Source organism: Alosa alosa, chromosome 6 (assembly GCF_017589495.1).
Source record: "Alosa alosa isolate M-15738 ecotype Scorff River chromosome 6, AALO_Geno_1.1, whole genome shotgun sequence".
NCBI classification, from domain to species: Eukaryota; Metazoa; Chordata; class Actinopteri; order Clupeiformes; family Clupeidae; genus Alosa; species Alosa alosa.
This window is the reverse complement of record NC_063194.1, coordinates 26,792,048-26,811,595: the sequence shown is the minus strand read 5'-3', so window position 1 is coordinate 26,811,595 and position 19,548 is coordinate 26,792,048. Positions and strand designations below refer to the sequence as shown.

Genomic DNA, 19,548 nt, shown 5'->3' with positions numbered 1-19,548 from the left:
ATTGATAGCAACAAATATTGTTGGATTCTCATAGGGTACATTATTACTTAAAAAAGAAAAAGCAGCAGTTAAACTGTATTTGACACTATAATAGTTACACCTTACAATCAATCTCAGGGTACGTAGTCCATATAGATTATGGATCAATTATGGTGCTAGTAGCATACACATGGTGTCTCAGCAATTTGTACACAAAGACTGCTTGACTGTACAAAGTGATTTCTTGTTTTTTATTTGTTTATTATAAAGTTCATGAATAAAAGGGGAAGACTGGAATGTTACATTGATTAACAGTGGAGGTTCAAGCACAGCATTGGAAATTCACATACACAGACGCAGGAAAGAGCATCCACATTTATATATCTGTTACTTACCATTTAAAACTACACAAATACATAACCTTTTGTAACAGACCAACCCAATGAAAAAATGGTTAATTAAGGGAGGACTCAATATTGGATAGTTGTTGCATGTACCCAATTTTTCAAATGTAATATGATACTTCACATTCCTAAACAACAACATAGCACTATCAGGCAGAGACAGACACAAGACAGAGGCACATATTCAAAAGTTAACAGCAATGACAGAATCCATCATCTCCACTATAATCCAATTATTATTCCAAACTGCCCCATTTTCAATATACCAATCTTTACAAACAGCCCTCTCTAAACAGCTGTCCAAAACACATTTGGCCACATACTAAAACAGGTTAGTGATACATTTAGGCAAGGTATAACAGGGAATAACAATCAAATTATTTAAATTGTGGTGAAAACGTAAATGCTGCAACAGATGTGCACACTGAAAAAAAAGATGTGTGTGTGTGTGTGTGTGTGTGTGTGTGTATGGCTCTTAACAGCAATATAAAAAAAAGAAACGAAACAAAATGGAGAAAATACAAGCATAATTCTTCATTTGGATTATATTCAGTCAAATATTAAATGTAATGTAACAGTATATGCATAATACAAAATGTAATACTGCTTACAAAAAAATACAATTGAAAATACAAAAATTCCACACAGGAGTTATACCTAAAATAAAACCATGGCAAGCCATACTTTTCCGCACTTTAGCAAGTTTTCCTTCCATCCCATCTTAAGTGGCAGCTATGCACCTACGAATAAGATTTACAAATTATACCTTAGTATAAATTCTGAATCTTCAGATAACAAACACTGACAGAAATGGAGATTCAGGATTGATGTGAGTGATACTGATTTTATTCAGTAGAGGCCAAGCACTGCAAGGAGCGGTGTGAGAAGGCAGAATCCTGACACACCCCTTCTAGTGTTTCCCACAGCGTTTTGCAGCTTACGCAGCCGCATAAACAACACACATCTCTCGCCTTACATATCGCTACGTTGTCCAGAAATAAACAGACAAATAAGTAAATCATAATTTCATAGCTCTCGTAGATTTCATTGTAGACTATGCGTGCAACTTCACCAAACAGTATAGAAGTAAACCCCCTCTCCTTGCCATCGCCCTCTCTCCCTCACTCAATGGACACGCAACCCTAGGCATGCACATTTAATCCAAATAAAACATTTACAATCGTGAAAACAGGACGCATAGAAGACGACTAGCTAAATTACTATTAAATCCGGTTAGCATCATTAGCATGCTGCACACATTTGTTGAAAACTCTTGCATTCAAGTTGACTGATCATCTCAATACCAATGTTTTTCAAGACTCAAAAGGGCCTGTCCCAAGGAGAAAAAGTATTACCTTGAAACTTAAAACACACGTAGGGAAACTGAACAGTCCAACCAGTAGACTATGGTAAGCTAGCCAACTATGCTACTTTGTGTACAATATTTCCAGGCTTTAACCAGACAGCTGAATTAAAGAGGTAGGCTAGAGTTGTAAAAGAAATAGTAGGCCTAGGCCAGGGGTCGTCAACCCGCGGCTCCGGAGTCGCATGTGGCTCTTTGATCCCTCTGATGCGGCTAAGCTTTTGAAAATAATTAATGAGTATTTAGTTAAAATGTATTTTATTTTAGTTCGTTCATTCAAATCAAAATGTAATATTGTAGGTCTATCTGAGTAATTTATATAACTTTCCACCTCACTTGACTCCATAACCGTAGCCTGCACAATATTGTTACATTCGCGGTTCGTTGCCATGTCAATATCAAACAAAATCACCGATTTCTCTCCATTTCAGGGAAACACTTTAATTGTTATTGTTGATGTGTGCGCTTGCTGTAGGCTAGATAAGGAAAATGTCAAAAAGGAAACGTCAGCGACCACAGCTTGCGAGCTCGAAGCGTGCTGAAATGGGAAAGTTTCCATCCGAAGACTGATTCTGAAAACGCGAAATGAACTGCCCGTTATATATCGCACACTGCAACGAGTTAGTATTGCTGTGTTAACCCTATTCCACTTGCATGTGAGAAATCTTGCTCACATATGAAAAATATAACAACAAACCTGCACTCACGTTTAAGGGCAATTCCACGCAAAACTGTCACATCCATAACGTCAACACAATGCCATGGTATTTAGTTGGCATTATGGATATATGACAGTTTTGCTTGGAGTTGCCCTTAAATGATGACAGCCTCAATTCTTGCATGAAACTTCACCTCACTGAATATGAGTCAGCCAGACTCCAAGGCAATCACCAAATCTAATCTCTGGTAGGCCTAATGTCAACATGTCAACAAAAATTGAGAGTTGTGTTGTTAACTATGATGTTACTTTGCATACCAAAGAACACTGGGAAAATAGGGGGTGGTGTTTAGCCTACATGGGAAGCCTAAGGCCTATACTACAGTCATTCCACTTTACATTTCAAGTTACTTGCACATTACTTTTAAAACTAGTAGAAAATGTATTAAAAAATCCTGTTGAATGAAAGTAACTGTATGTTAAATTTATAACTGAAATAAGTTGAATTTATTTTCTTCTTATTCATAACAGCACATATTGCAGATTTTAAAACCCTGGTGTAATGTTATCATGTTTAATAACTCATTGAGAATTAGAATGATGATCGGGTGGAGTCAGGTGCGGATATCTAAATCGGAGAAAAATCGTTGGTACAAGTGGGTGGCGGTGGATGATTTATTTTTACCTATAAACTATAAAATAAACTAACCTACCATAGTTTTGCTAGAACTAGCAGACTACCACAAAGTTGCTGAATGCATGTTATTTCAGGTTAGTTTGCAACAATGTAAGTTTAACCTAAAGTCCTTAGCTGCTACCTAGCTAGTGAACATCACTAGCCATTCCCATTCACTTTCAGTTTACTGTGCTAACGTTAGCGTTAGGGTGTTTTTGATGTGCGACAGCTACCGTAGTTCTATTAGGTTGCAATATAATCCCTAAACACTAGATGGGAGAAGTTCTTACACAAGTTATCACAGGTAAGATAACACATTCAAAAAAACCTTTTAATTAACTTTCAAATATGGCAAATGAGCAGTTAGATGAAAGTTAGTAAAACCAGCCCCTGCAGATGACCATCTGAATATTCATGTTCATGTTGGACCACCATTGTTGGCTCTTACCCTTCAGGCGTTATGCCCTTCAAGCATGCAGGCCATCTCCATCTCCATCACCTTGCTTCTGCATCTGTGCCTGCATTTTAGCAATCATTTCCTGCATGCGTCTGAGCTACAGGGGGGTAGAAAGAGAAACTATTGACATATTTTTATTCTTTTATGTTATCTTTAGTCAGTCAATATTGATGTGTAAATTATGTTGGTTTTTTTTTCCCCTATTACATAATAGTTACAAATGAGCATACATTAAACTAGAGGCTAGAGCGGGATGAACCAGGTCCTGCTCCTGCAGGATCCAGTCCAGCTCCCAAATCATTTGTCTGACTCCCACACATCTTTCACATTTTGTCCCACTCCTACAAACACATATGGTGGACCGGGACTGTACGCATCAGTGCCTCCAAAGTACACTCATTTTGAAGTGGTGGATCCATCTCTCAGCAGCACAAGTTCAATCACCCAATCACAGTGAAATGGCATCTTTAGTTAACTTGGGAGAATTGATATCTTTACCCCTTGGTGTAAAGAACGCCATTTAATGCTAAGACGGCACCTAGTTAGTCATGATCCTACCCATTTAACAATGTTACATAGTGCAACATTAAGTGTTCCAGGCGCATATTGCCAATGTCAGACACTTCATTCTTGGTATTATGAGTTAGTAACATCAGAATGAGTTCTCAGCTGCCGTTTTAACTGCATTGAATTGTTTTAAAAGGTACAATAACTTGTTGCTATTCAAGGTCAACAGATGCTTATAGATGTGTTACAATTTGGATATCAAAATATCTTGTCAATGCACTATTGTTTTTGACACAACACATATCTGACCTTTGTCAGGTTAATCTTTTCTACAACTGGGCACCTTACCTCAGCTTCCTTCTCCTGCAGGATAATATCCTTGTCCATCTCCTCTGATGGTTCTGGGCCCTTCCTGGATCAAAATGACACAGTAAAGATGGCAGGGCTCAGATGGTCAAGAAAAACAAAAGCTGAATACTTTATTGTTTTAATAAAAAACACAAAAATATCCATCTATCACTGAGCTATATTCAAAATCTGTTTATAATGATTATGATCCAGCTGCAATGGGAGACTTTAACATTACAATACAGTGCACTCTGTAAGACTGGGTGATATTATCATTCATCTTGACGATCAACGGCAATCAAGTATTTTAAGGCCAAGCTTGACGGATCAATTGTGTGGCCGAAGTAACATATTCCATTTTATATGGCTATGCATCCTTGTAAAAGTGTTAGGAGCAGCAGACTATGACAAAGGAGTACAGGATTATGAAATAATGCCCTCATTTCCCCCAAACTATACAGATATAGACTTATTACAGTGTACTTTGAGACTGATATAGCCATTACAAATGGTTTCTTCAACATTCAGAGAGAAGTGCAATAGTGTGGAATGGTATTTCTAGAAAGACAAGATTGTGTCTCTCAGTCTCATTCTTTTCTTTAACAGCAAATCACTTTTAAGTCTAACAAAGTTAATAACATCCATAGCAATGTCTTAGGTTGTAAAGTGTTATGAACACAGCAACATTTAGCAAGAGCGTAAAAGGAGGTAAAGGGAAGTAAAGAGGCAAAGGAAGCTGGGCACTACAGTGCAGCAAGAACAAGCCAAGGGGAAAAGATAGGAATGTTATAAAGACCTCAACAGTACCTTCCCCATTGATAACTGGCTTAGAATCAGACATCTTTTAAGGCATGTTAAAGGAAAGTTCCGAAGTTCAAACAACCTTTGAGCTAGACCATTGTTTGTATTAGCAACGGCAGCGGGCATACACACACGTCAAAATAAATTGCTATTTTTAAATCCTCCGACAAAGTTTAAAATAGCCTTACACTTCGGTGGTAGTATCCATAGGGTTCCTATAGATAAAGTATTGCAAACTTTAAAGTGCACAGAGAGGCTAGAACAAGGAAGGTTTCTGAAGGCAACACACTGCCTTACTTCTGTTCCAGTAACGCCAAATCAGCATGCGCGTTCGAATCCGTGATGCATGATTGATCAGCTCCAACATTCAAAGCATTTTCTCTCTTTGTGTATTAATGGTTTCACTCTTGAATTTTAACCTGTCCGATTTGTCTATGTAGGAGCAAGGCGCTCAGTTCCTGGCTCACATTAATCCAGTGTTACTATCTCTTTATATATGTACCATACCAGTTATTGAATACATAGTACAAAACATATGTGAGTGATAAGATTGATGGTTTGACACCGTATTTCCAAATGTATCCATTTATAAAATCGCTGGTCTGCCAGGCAATTAAGCGATTTGTCAGGCATTATGTTATTGTTTGTTTTTATGTAATGTTCGTAATTTTATGTAATGTTCTGTTAATTTTTTGTATTTATTTGTCTAGTGAAATGTATTCACTCTTTATTTATGTTATTTGACAGTTTTTGTGTTATTCTTAGTCCTTTTTTTCTGATTACAAGTCGGCTGATGCCTAACGTTAACTAACATTAACGTTAGCTGCTACTCCATTGGGCTGATGAGCTTGCCTTGACTGGCCGTCCCTCATCCATCCGTGAATGACGCTGTAGCTTACATCCAATGTCTGGACAGAAAGACTGCGAGAGATCTGCAGCTGCCACGACCACGACGGCTGACCTGCGAGCTGCCATACTAGCATCTGACGTTGGGTGCCTGGAATCTGGATTGAGCGCTGAAGTGGGGAGTTCTGATGGCAACGTTGGGAGCCATGAAGCAACAAACTGTCGCTGTCTAAATCCACCGAGCTGCAAGAAGATCGATTAAACAGGCCTACAAACCGAAACTAAAAAACAGACCAGGCCTGCTCAAGTTTAAAATAATGTTTAAATGCATTTTTTTTCTCCTGGGCCTTATTTTAAATAGGTAAAAAAAATTTAAAAAAAATCAATAATTATCTATATCGACTGATATTTTTCAATTTAATTTAACTTATAAAGCGCCAAAACATTACACGTCTCATGGCGCTTTACAGAGTACAATTTCTCTCCTTGGACCTCTAACATAAGTATAGTAGAGCATTAACCAACGAGTTGGGTCAGGTAGTCTATTACTCAGCAAGGTGGGATCAGGGCTATTACAATCATGATCATTTTCCAGTTATTATTCAACTTGTAATACAATGCCACACAAAGCTGCATAAAACAGTGTATTTGAAATGATTTATGCTCAGTATAGCTGGCATCTGCAATATTTTTGGAGATCATTTTTAAGTACATGGTTTAATCTTGTTTTTAGTTGATCTGTGTTTTGTAGCTGGAGGTTGGGGAAGGCACAGAAAGGCATGCAGACAGAGCAGAGCAGTACGTACACAGGCGAGAGAGGCAAAACATAACCATGGGAAGACAACCTGCCACCGCGTTTCAGGCGTTCAGATCGGAAGTTCTCATAGTGCAAATCCTGGGTCACCTCCTGTAGATCCTGCATGTGTGTACTAAGGGAAAAAATAGATGTGCAGCTTCATCAATAGAGAACATACAGAAATGCACTAGTACACAAGATGGGGGTGCAAGGAAGACGACTTGTCATTGTTCAATTCCAGTAATCATGCACTGTCGATCATATCAGTGCCATATCAAGTAAATCAAAATAATAATGCCCTCTTACATGAGCATGGTGCGCAACTTGAGGAAGTCGTTATGTTCCGGGTTCTCCACTTCTACCACACCCCATGGGTACAACCGCCCACGCACTTTCTTTCCTTTGGCTTCAATCTGCTGGTTTGATCCCACCACTGCAAACGGAATGCTGGCCTAGACACAGAATGATGTACTTAAAATGGTTATCTAGTTTGTTAAGGACCCATGTTTGGCAACAAAACTGACAGCAAAAATCTAGGGTGTAAATTTTGCCCAAACCGAAGTCCCTAACCCGTGTGTGACAAGCGTGTCATTCAGTATGTACAAAGCTACATGGATGAATGACCAAAGGAACACCAGCTTACCACCGGGCCTTTAGGCCAGCATAGTCAGTGAGTACAGCAGTAGCTAGGCCTATATTAAAAGGACTTCATCTGATATTATTGGGATTAATGAGGGATCATTGCAGTAGGCTACATGGGCATAGCTCTTCAGACTGTTTGAATACAGCTATAAAGTTAGCTGATCTCTAATCGTAGCCATAAGTCTGCTTTTCACAGAAAAACATGAGTTTGCATGAAACCCTATTGACTGATCATGATTTTGACTTTACTTTTTTGACATGACTTTAATGCAGGCTTTCTAGCTTATTTAAAATGTCACCTATGAATTTGCTGCAGTTTCACATATGATGTGTGAAAAAACACTTTCAGTGTAACAGGTTCACTTGCTAATGACGGGATGTAACTAAATGGCATCAAAATTTGAGTCTGATACTGCTCCATTGGGATGTGATTATGGGGCGTGTTTCAACCAAGGGTGCATCCTTTTTCTCCAGCATTTTTCTTACAAACAAATCGTCCGAAGCGTGCTCAGATGACATGATGGACGTGGCACTATTGCTCATCTGTCCATCATCATACAAAGCCCGCCCAGACAATTTGATTGGTCCGAACAGCGAATAGTTGCTTCTCAAAGGAACAAGTCCAGACCGAAATATCCAACATCAAATTTTGTTTTGTTGGCAATGTTTTGTTGTTGCTTTGGTTAGGCATTCATGATACTGGCAGCACATGTGGTACTGTGATGGAGGGGCGTTACAGATCCTGGGTACAACAGGCGGCGCTTTTGCGACTGTACCCAGCCTACTGTGCATTGTCGTATCCTAAGCCATGTTGCGTAATATTAAATAGGCTTGGTTGTTGATTGGCCATTGTGGGAAATCCCCTACCTAGAGTACAAGGAATCTAACGTCTCCTGTATACATACTGTATCTGAAAATGATCTTCATGTTTCCCTTCATGTTTGCCACTGCATCATTCTTTGCCTTGACAATGCAGAATTAAACATAAAACGACATAACTTTACACCTTTAAAGACTTCTGTGACTACATGAGGCAAACCATATAAACCCATATGAACCCAACCATCCATGTATCCATGACTAAACTGTAACTAGCTATGATAAAGGCAGATGTACCTTCAGAATTCTGGTCTGTTCTTTAAAGTCCTCATCTTCATCAGACTCTGCATCAGGCAGATGGTAGATTTTGATGCCATGTTCATCAATCTCATCAAGAATCTGTCAGAGAAATGATTATGAAGAGAAATGATTATGACATGGACCAGTTTGTTTACTGTTGATCTCTAAAGGTGCTCGAAGCGATGGTACTTATTTATGTCACTTACTGCAAACATCACCTAACCAACCGCTAGCTGTCTGTGGCCTGAATACACTGTAAAAAAACGTGATCTCTGGACAGCCCAGGCCCCAAAAACTGCAACAAAAACAACCTGGGAAAACCTAGCCGATAAAAACATAACAAACTGTTTCAGCAAATCACAGACGAGATGCGCGTTTAGGAGAGTTTCAATTGCACGGGAGCAGCACGGGAGGGAGGGGGAGGAAGTAGTGACATTACCCAGCATCGCTTAGAGCACCTTTAACTTGCAAAGTGCATTTAATGCACTTGGCCCTCTACTGCTACATATGAGTGTGCAATGTGTTCTTAAATAGATTCGGCACATATGAGCGTAGTCCAGGGAGATATACATGTAATATAGCACAATTTGTTAAACTCATGAATCAGGGCTTTCCAAGCAGTCACAAAAATACGTTATAGCATCATGTCTCATCAAGTAAGTACACGGATCAGTCGTAGTCATATTGAAGTTGGTTAGGTTGAGGGAGAGTCGTATCTAACACTAAAAGAAATGGCAATTGCAAAATGGGTGAAATGTGTGTCAAATCCTTTACCCTCCGTTTCAGTCTCTCTCTTTCACGCAGAGTGAGGGTGTCAGCCTTGGCAATCACAGGCACAACATTCACTTTATTGTGAATAGCCTTCATGAACTGAACATCAAGCGGTTTCAGCCTGTAAAAATAACACAGGTTCATCGATGTGTTTCAGCCTGCAAAAGGGGTTGTCAACTCTGGTTTTGCTTGTGTGTTTATATAACATACCCATGTCCCAGAGGGGAGATGAAGTAGAAACAGCAGTGGACACGGTTGTCAACAATGTGTCTGCGATTTAGGCCACTTTCATCATGCAGGTAACGCTCAAACTGGTCATCAATGTAGGAAATAATGGTACTGAAACTACACAAGAAAATAACGGTTTAGGAAACCTAATCTCTTTGTATAATGAATGAAAAATTAAGTTAAATGTACAAAAAGTCATCCCTTCTATACATCCATATTACCCTTAATATTGTAGCATTCACTGGTGCTATAAAAAAAGTGCTGGCAGAGGGCTATGCACAGAGTAGGCTAGCAGGATCCTAGCGCGTTCTGGTGTTCTTTCTCATATTTGTTTAAGCACCCACCGCCGTGGTCTGATTGGTGAATAGGCTATTTGTAAATCAATATTGTAAAAGAAAAGACCAAAAATAAATAAAAATAAATAAATAAATAAAATAAAAAATTCAGACTGCCAGAATAATTTGGCTGGGCCAAATTATTTCGGTGGCGGGCCAGCTTTGGCCACCTGTTGCCGACCCATGTCGTAGATTATAGCTTAAACTAAAACGCCCATTCAGCCTACCGGGAGTTCAGAACTGAATTGGTGTTTATTATCTTCATGACTACAGGAGGAAGGCAGGCAGAAGCCTACTAGGAAGTGTCTGTGGCAGTTTGAGGACAAGAAACAGTGCATCATAGTAGCAGCCAGAATCGTTGATAACAGAACAAGTGAGGGTGTAAAATAAAAAATCTTTGGCAGCACGGGATTAATGTGATTTAAAAAAAAATTAATGCGTTATGCTTGGTCCTTAATCTCATCACGATTAACGCATTAACACTGGCAGCCCTAGTTTTTATCAATTATAAGGGTCAGTTCACAATGTTTCGCAGCAAAGTTACTGCGTGGCCTTCCAGGCACACGTTACAAACGTTATATCTGAAAGGTGTGTCGGTATGTGAAAATTCCACACCAGCGTGAAAATTCAGCCTGGTGCAACGGAAAGACTGATATACTGCTCACCACCATGTGACAATTTCATTTTCAGTCAGAACAAACATATTGGTCAAGGGAAAATCTAAATTGAAAAGATAGTTGCCAGGGATATGAATATTTTTGGGCTTAACTGATATATAAACAAAAGTTTCACAAAATTGTACTGTACCAGTCTTGGCTGTTTATGGCATCTCCGTAGCCAGGTGTATCGACCACAGTTAGACGGAGCTTCACACCACGCTCCTCTATCTCAACTGTGGAAGCTTCGATCTGCACAGTGCGCTCAATCTTTTCTACAAATATAAGAAAATGCAAAAGAATAGAAAAATATAATACTTGTCTAAGTAACTGGGAATTTGGATCATCCTGGTATGGGTGCATGTGTTAGCACTGCAACTGGGCTGTGGGTGGTTAATAAATTAATGAGAATTTGGAAATAAAAAAAATCGAATGAAACAACAAAGTCATTAACCCCTATTCACATACATTAAAAACATTTTTATTAAAAGTAATTGGGCTGCTTTGAATCAAGTGAGACACATTCACTATGATATTGGGGGTACAATAGTCCCTAAGGGCTGCTGCAGACAACCAAATGACCTCACCTGCTGCTCCAGGAATGATTCTCTCAGGGTAGAGATCAGTGAGGAACAGACTGTTGATCAAGGTTGATTTCCCCAGGCCAGACTCTCCTGTGGACAGCAAAATATATGCAGTCACAATAACCAGATACACCAACAAATCTTAACACGCTTCAGTCGAGGACCCTCAACCCATTCAAGGTTTGCATATCGTGCGTGTTTCCCTGTGTTTGCATGTCGAGAGTGCATGCCTCTTATCTGCAGCCTATCAGTGTGGAGAATAGCCTAGAAGCCTAACCCGTATCAGCCTGTTTGTATTTGTAGTAGAGATGCACTGATTGATCGGCTGGTGACCGGAATCGACCGATACACAAAGCCCAGGCATCAGTATCGGGACTGAAAAAGTCGGATCGGTGCATCCCTTCATATGATCTCATGAAACATTATGCCTTAAAAATACATTCTACATGATGATGTAATGTGAGTAGAAATGTACTTACCAACAACCATGAGCGTAAACTCAAATCCTTTTTTCACAGATTTTCGATGGACTTGGTTGGGCAGATTTGCAAATCCAACATATCCAGGTGTCTCTGGGTTGGTGAACTGACCTTGCTGTGAATATATAGTATAAGTATATATATCTATATATCTTTTGATCCCGTGAGGGAAATTTGGTCTCTGCATTTATCCCAATCCGTGAATTAGTGAAACACACACAGCACACAGTGTACACACAGTGAGGTGAAGCACACACTAATCCCGGCGCAGTGAGCTGCCTGCATCAACAGCGGCGCTCGGGGAGCAGTGAGGGGTTAGGTGCCTTTCTCAAGGGCACTTCAGCCATGCCTACTGGTCGGGGTTCGAACCAGCAACCCTCCGGTTACAGGTCCGAAGAGCTAACCAGTAGGCCACGGCTGCCCCGAAATGACGCAATTTATTAGAAGTTTGACTTCCTACATGTCACTTGCTAGCATTTTATCAACCATGAAATTTAATATTGAAATTACATTATTTTGGTACTGTCAAAACTATACAATTTCAGACATAGTCTTTGAAAATGCACAAAGAACTTTACCTTAAGTTTATCCACCTGAGACATTGTCAGCACCAACCTGTGGAAGAACCATCAACACAATTGTATACAATTATTTAAGGCAAAACTTGTCATAGCTTCATCTCAAATACGCATGTTTTACATGGCTCCCGAGTGCTGCAGAAAGCTTCTGCTAACCGGGGCCCCCAAGGACACAATTATCAATATCATAAGTTAATGTAATCAAATGAATATGTTTTTCAGCTAAACAAACTTAATTGTCATGATAGCCTTTAGGCCTGGGTCATTCTATGAAACTAGGGATGCACATAATGTAATCTGAAAACTGCTGCCCTGAGTAAAAAAAACAATGCAAATGATCTCAGCTGGTGGTCTATAATGGAGTGGGATGAAAAAAAAAGTGACTCCAAACTTTTGACTGGTAGTGTAATTATAAAGTAATTAATTAATATTATACAGCCACCACCTTAACTAACAAATTTCCTGCGGGGAAACACTGTAATATGAAGAGCTTAATTGTTCAATGTTCATTGTGATTTTAATTTTCATTTAGACTATGTGTAGGCCTACAATGTTTCGTTATGGTTTGCTATGGGGGAAAGCTGGGAGGATAGAATTTAATTCTAATTTAACATAATTACAGAAAGCATAATCAAGATTGAAAGCCATTATTCTGTGTATCGGTGTTGCTTTAATCCCATACATGTCGTTTGGCCGTCCTTTTCAACTCACATCAATAAATATAAATATAAAATCCCATAAAACCGGACAAAAATCAGCTGCTCCCAATGCATTTCTATGGAGCCGTAGTGTCGGCTGTCGGAGTGTGTCTGTCTGTGCGGAGCTACTGAACCGCCATTGGTAAATCAAATAGGTAAAAAAAAAAAAAAAAAAAATTTTTCAACCATATCGCCCAGCCCTACTCTATAGATATTAAAACGATTCATGCACTGTCGTTGGCCACTAACTCGAAACTCACTGACCTCAGATTCACTTAAAGGAGCCACACATAGGCCTAGGCTACTGCTATTTTGTTGACTGCTGTACCATTGAGGACTATTATTTGTTCTGTCCATCATTGGCAGTAGATAAAATTACTGAAATTAAATAATGATCATTAAATGCTGTCCCGAATTAATTTTTCATAATTTATTTTCAAGAGTAATATTATCGGTTATCTACGGAGCCCAGGAGGTGTCATCGCAAGATATATTTTGTGTAGAGAGAATGTGTGCTCATTTTACTAAATTGTGCTCTCAATTTAGTAAATCGTGCGCACACTTCACTAAATTTTTTACAATGTCTCCCTATAGAGCACCTAAGAAACTAAGCAGAACAATTCTGACATTCTTTTACATTGTTTATTTGTTGTTTTTTCATTAGTATGAGGGGTAAGGCTAAATCCAACAACCCAGTCACACAAATTAGACAGGAACTGTTTTTCATTACAGTTTGAACACTATTATTTGCTAAGCAAATTACATTTCTAATTGTACAGCATGTACAGTATGTCGAGTCAATAACTTGACCATTATTGGATAACTAGAGCCATTTTATCATGAAATGTACAACCCAGTCACATACCACCCAGACACATTTATTAGCCTATATTTCAATCCATTATATTTCAATGTGAAAAAAATGTATGCCTGAGGTGGGCAAATATAGATTTTTTTAGAGGGTGATCATATCTTTAATGCTGTGGATGCATTAGAAAGAAGTTTACTTTTGATGAAAATTTAGATAATGTTATAGTGGAAAAGGCTGTGTTTCATTGGCATCATTTTTTTTTGGCAAAATTTTGTTAAGCTCTGTCTGAAGGATGTGGTCTTGACAGTAGAGAGGCTTTTTTTTCTCGTGTGTTCTTGTGGGAAAGGAAGTCTGACTCAACCCTAAGGCGGGCTTTAACCCTTAAAGGTGTAGGTTTTTGAACATTCTAAGTTCCGCAACAATTGAAGGTTCTAAAATTCTATGTTGAATTCAATGAACCCAGATATTCTTTAGAACGTTCATTTCCCAACATTCCCGTCACACCGGTGTGACGGTACTCCTTTAAGGGTTAACTACAAAGGGTTACCAGGGTCCAACATGAAGATTTTCCTCTCACCGACCTCATAGGCCAGTATATCAGTTGTACAACACACACACACATATACTACACCCGAAAAGTCACTTTTACATAAAACTGTTAGCCTAATTTTATTAGGCCTACATTGTAATGAATCCTTCTTTCTGTAAGAAGGCAGAAAAAAAATTACCAATCAACTTGCCAAACATGCTCTTTTACTTGCTGCACGATCTCAGATTTTGTTCAAACCTTGTCTATATCATGAATGGGTCCCAAAACCAAGGCCATGTTCTAAGCCCTTGATATTAATGCCCAAACATTCTAATATCATGACAAGTATTATTCATACTGTAATTTCCCAACTATTAGCCGCAGCATATACATTGATTTTGCAAAATTTCTTTAGCTATGAGCTTAATACACGGGGGCAGTTAATATGGTATTAATATGGTTTTGTTTATTTTATAAACTGCATTTTTATTTTGAAACAATGCCTACCGCGAACAGAACATACATTAAACATGACATCAACATGAAATATAACAACACAGAAGGATAATTTGATTGTTTCAGCAAACTCAAAAGAGACACAAGGTGTTCATTGAATATTGCACTTATCAATGTGCATGTTATGCCTTAAAGTAAGCCTAATATTGGACTGTAACTAGAACTTCTTTTCACTTGCTAAGTTGAGTAAGTTAGCATTAACTGACGTGCATGAAGGACAAAATAGCCTACTTCCATACCGGATATTTCAGACTAGCAGGAGAGGCTTCGAGAGGCTTGGTTTATGTGTTTTTTTTTAACTAGCTGCAGCTTGAACTTAGAGGAGATAACACGCCGCAGTTCATAGCAGGCGGGCAGTTTCCTACCCCAAACTAGAAAGTTGCTAGGTTGGTAATCGCCTACAGAAGGCCGCTCAGACAATGGTAAAAGTGCCGTTTGTCATATGTTATGAGGTTATCCTCTTATCTATCACTCATTGACATATCTTACTGTAAAACGATCTAGAAATATGATTTTGAAGGCCAAATGTGTAGGCTGCGCATTAAAGTTTTGATAAAGTTGACGTTTTTCTTCCTAGTTCAGACGCTTGCTGTACGTGAGAGCAGGAAAGTTTCTGTTTTCTTTGGTCTGATAACTTCTTGAAGAGGCCAAAAGCCAAAACACGAAGTCATCATAAATAGGCTATCCACTCGTAATTATTCTGAAGAAATTTTCCATTTAAGGCAAGAGATTTAGGAGAAGAAACAGCCACCTAAACAGTTGTTGCTGACAAGATTCCTCACAGATTGCACCCGATTGGTCCGATTCAATTTGTTTTGGAGTTTAAAAAACAAAAACATTAGGCTATACATTAAGCATTAGGCTATTTTTCTCCTTGTCGTCTTCAGAAGTAGATCGAACATTATAGGCTACCTCACAAGTTATACGAATGCCTCACAGGTTTTACCGCCTGCGTGAATGGAGCATTTAGAAGCTGCGCTCATTTACACGTTTCACAAACTTTAAAGTTGATTTTCTCAAAACTTGTTTTTTTTACTGAGATGAGGATAGCCTTCGGCCAGAACGAGGCTAAAGGGTAAGCTTACACTTGCCGTTACATATCTCTGGGTTGGATAAACGGAATTGAACAAATGACCCCTTGTTTTAAACCCTAAGGTCTATGGATTATGAATATCCTATAAACCCATTTTATTATTTTGTCAAACTGGAATCATTTCGTGGTAGCACGGCCCATTTACAGCAATCGATGTTGTACAGACATTGTTTACATATAACGTTAGCATACTGGTCTTTGAGGTAAATAGTAATGAACTCTGTGCAGTAGCCTAAGTTCAAGCAGACGCGCAGACCCACCTCCTGACAAAATACATTTTAATTTACCAAACCTAACGCCTAAGTTTTCGAAGGCTGTTGATTCTCTTAAATCTTATCAAAACTTCATGCAAAAACTTCATTCATTTTCCCATAGAGATTCTTTGGATTGTGTACTGTATAGCCTACTTTTAAAATGCCATGTCAATGAAAAACCTGGTCCCTAAAATGACCAGGACATTTCTTAAAGTTTGTGCTTTTGACCGTTCATGCTCTGAAAGGCAAGTCTTTGACGTTCAATAGGGGTTTCACGATTCTCCAAATCCTCGATTCGATGTAATTTTCGATTTTAAAGTCACGATTCGATTCGATTTTCGATCTTTTTCAAATATTACTATTAATGCATTCCTTATATGTTATTTACTCTTTTTGGTCTTTTCCTTTTCTTTTTCGGGGGGCTTTTATTTTGAAACCGCTTTAAAACCGTTCCAACGGTTGTAATGTAAACAGAACTAACATTAGGCTAAAACAGAGACGTGAACATGTTAACAGAATGTTAATTTGATTGTTTCAGCACACTCCGAAGAGACCCAAGGTTAGTGTTCATGGAATATGTAAATGTACATTTTAAGCCTTAAAGTAACTTTGGACTGTAATTAGACCATCTTTTCACTTGCTAAGTTGAGTAGGCTAAGTTAGTTTTAATTGACGTGAATGAACGAATACTTCCACAACGGTGATTTCAAAGTAGCAAGAGGGGCTTTGATTTCGGTAGGTTGATGTGTAGGCCTATATTTTAACTGGCTGCAGCCTAAAATTAGAGGAGTGTTGACGCTGCAGTTCAGCACGTGCATGTGTGTTTGTGCGTCTTGGCATACATGCTGGACGTGACATTGGGGGTGTGGCTGCATCGTTGATTCTACTTTTAAGTTCGAGATTGAGATGTAATTTTCGATCGATTTCGTGACACCCTTAACATTCATATTCGGTTACATCTGCCAAGAACGAAAGAGAGCTGACATTGAGTAAATTTTAGCTCTACCGTAAAACCTTGTAGCGGCGTGGACAAAGGAAATCTGAATCTGAAAGTGTAGACTGTATACTGTGGAATTATGCGAAATCGTGAAATTCGACATTATAACCCGTATGTTTGTTTATCGTGGATTTTCTCAAACTAGCACCGTGCGCAAAGCGACTGGTTTCGCCTTGCAGGGTCACATTTAAAAAGGTTTGTAGGGATTTAGCTACAATAGCGACAATAAATTATTAGATAGACCCAAGAAAAGATTTTTTATATGCTGGAATTATCATGAACTACCATGTAAACTTTTTTTTTTTTTTTTTAAAGTTCATGCCTGTTTTGGTCACGCATTGTAGCCTATAGGCTAATAAGGGGTTTGCACGGTGTGTCATCAGATCGGACGTTGCCATATTGGCGGTACTCGCACCGACAATCAAAAAATCTAGTGGAAACTAGATGCCAGAAGTATGTAGGCCAATCCGCCCACCAGCTTTTTCTACTTTGCCACCTACAGTTTGACAGGTACGATATTTCGAAACGCCATGTTATTTCCCATAGACATTTGACAACCGGAAGTTGGGTGGACACGGATGTTTCGGAGGCGGGACTTATTCCGGACAGGTCTATTCTAGCCATGATGTGCTGCATCATCAGTAATTGACGTCTCTTAAAAGTGATGCGTCAGTGAGCAGGACATATCAGGACAGGTCTATTCTAGCCATGATGTGCTGCATCATCAGTAATTTACGTCTCTTAAAAGTGATGCGTCAGTGAGCAGGACATATCAGGACCTATCTTTTCACATTCTCTCCTTCATTCCTCCATCCTCTTATCGTTCCTTCCTCGTTTCCCATGAAAATAATTAGGAGGGATAGGACAGGAAGAAGGAAGGATGGACAAAAAGACAAATGATCTGCACCCATCATCTCTATGGAGAAAATTAACTGGATCAGAAAATGAACCGGAACTGAAGGGGGGCGGGGCTGTTATCAAGTCAACGCCTAGATCTTTAACGTATTTGTTAACTGTTAAATACCTTCTTTGGCTAACGTTATGACTTGTTAGCCGGTCCAGCTCAGCCGCACGAACATCAACTTCGGTGACGCCCAAATCATCATGTTAATATCTACAAGCACTCTCTGACTACATTAACGTTCCACTCAAATTAACACCTACATTACACATTTGCTACAACATAGGTAGTTATTGACGACGTATACTCAGGATTCTGCGTTCGCAACTAACCTAGCTAACGTTAGATAGCGATATGAGGTAGCGTTAACGTTACATTTAGCTTTCGGGTCATCTCGACAACATTTCCTGTCTGCACACCAGAAGTAGTCTACTTCCTCAGCTAAATGTAGCTGTTAGCTTTACATCTGATCATTTTCACCTCCATTCAAATGATTTTGCTCAGCACGGCAAACATGTCTTTGCTTAATTTAAGCTTTATGTTAGTTATCATTATAACGTTGTCCCCGTTAACGTTAGCACTCAACGGCCAGCTTGCCATAGTAAAAAAAATACAACGCTACTTGATGATTAACCGCCATGTATTAACCATACCCGCTTTGATACTATACAGATCATCTTGGACAAGCTTGACAACGTTCAATACATACATTATGGCGTTAACACTGTGTAACTGTTAGTAGTTAACTAACGTTAGGTGAAACACCAAGGAACTTCACTATGGATGTAAACGTTACATCAACACAGTTGGCTTGCTATGCTAACTTAACTTCAATGTCGACATCTCAATGGTCGTTTTAAAACGACCCTCCCTGTCAACTTGCATGTTAGAACTAGCACTAGAGCATTTCAAGGTTTCGAACAACTGAATTCAATGGTCGATTTACGTACTTAAATCACTTACCGTCTAGATATCTGTGGCGTGAAAGCGTGATCTGAACTTCTCAGAGAGGCTGTGAACAACTCACATTCTTTGAATTCCAGTAGCCTACTTCCTGGATTTGTTAAGGTCCCAGAGGGCGCTCGCGAGTTAGTCGACCGGAAACTTGACGGCGGGACCAATATTAGGCGGAGCAAGATAGTTCGTCGTAGATACAGTGCATGAACATGCAGTTTCTTCTTCATTCTTCTACATTCTTCTTCTTATTATTATTATTATTACAGTGCATGAAATGTATCCGAAGTCTGCTATCCTAAGTCTTCTTCTTTGTCTTTTTTTTTTACAGTACTGTTCTGCTACCCGAAGTCTTCTTCTTTTTACAGTGCATGAAAATGCACTGTTCTGTTATCCGAAGTCTTCTTCTTCTTTTTATTACAGTGCATGAAAATGCACTGTTTTGTTATCCGAAGTCTTCTGAGTCTTCTCAGACTTTAAAGGCGCTCTAAGCGATGCTGGGTAACGTCACTGGTGCTGGGTAACGTCACTTCTGTTGACTTTCAAACAAAACAGAGAGCTAGCTCGC

At 39.1% G+C, this 19,548-nt stretch overlaps 1 protein-coding gene across 3 annotated transcripts; it reads right to left on the bottom strand.

The window, feature by feature from the left end:
- Positions 1-216: 216 nt before the first annotated feature.
- Positions 217-19,118, bottom strand: septin2 (septin 2). 3 transcript variants are annotated; one of them, XM_048245454.1, is made up of 13 exons: positions 18,990-19,118; positions 12,228-12,264; positions 11,650-11,764; positions 11,174-11,260; positions 10,738-10,861; positions 9,578-9,712; positions 9,371-9,488; positions 8,594-8,695; positions 7,142-7,287; positions 6,846-6,968; positions 4,393-4,456; positions 3,529-3,634; positions 217-1,123 (listed from the first exon to the last, which is right to left on the bottom strand). In XM_048245454.1, the coding sequence occupies exons 2-12, from the start codon at positions 12,249-12,251 to the stop codon at positions 3,548-3,550; spliced, it is 1,125 nt and encodes a 374-aa protein (XP_048101411.1). In that variant the 5' UTR covers positions 12,252-12,264; positions 18,990-19,118; the 3' UTR covers positions 217-1,123; positions 3,529-3,547. The 3 variants fall into 3 exon arrangements, with proteins under 3 accessions (XP_048101411.1, XP_048101414.1, XP_048101412.1); XM_048245457.1 differs by having other exon boundaries at positions 6,885-6,968; XM_048245455.1 differs by having other exon boundaries at positions 18,977-18,997.
- Positions 19,119-19,548: the final 430 nt, after the last annotated feature.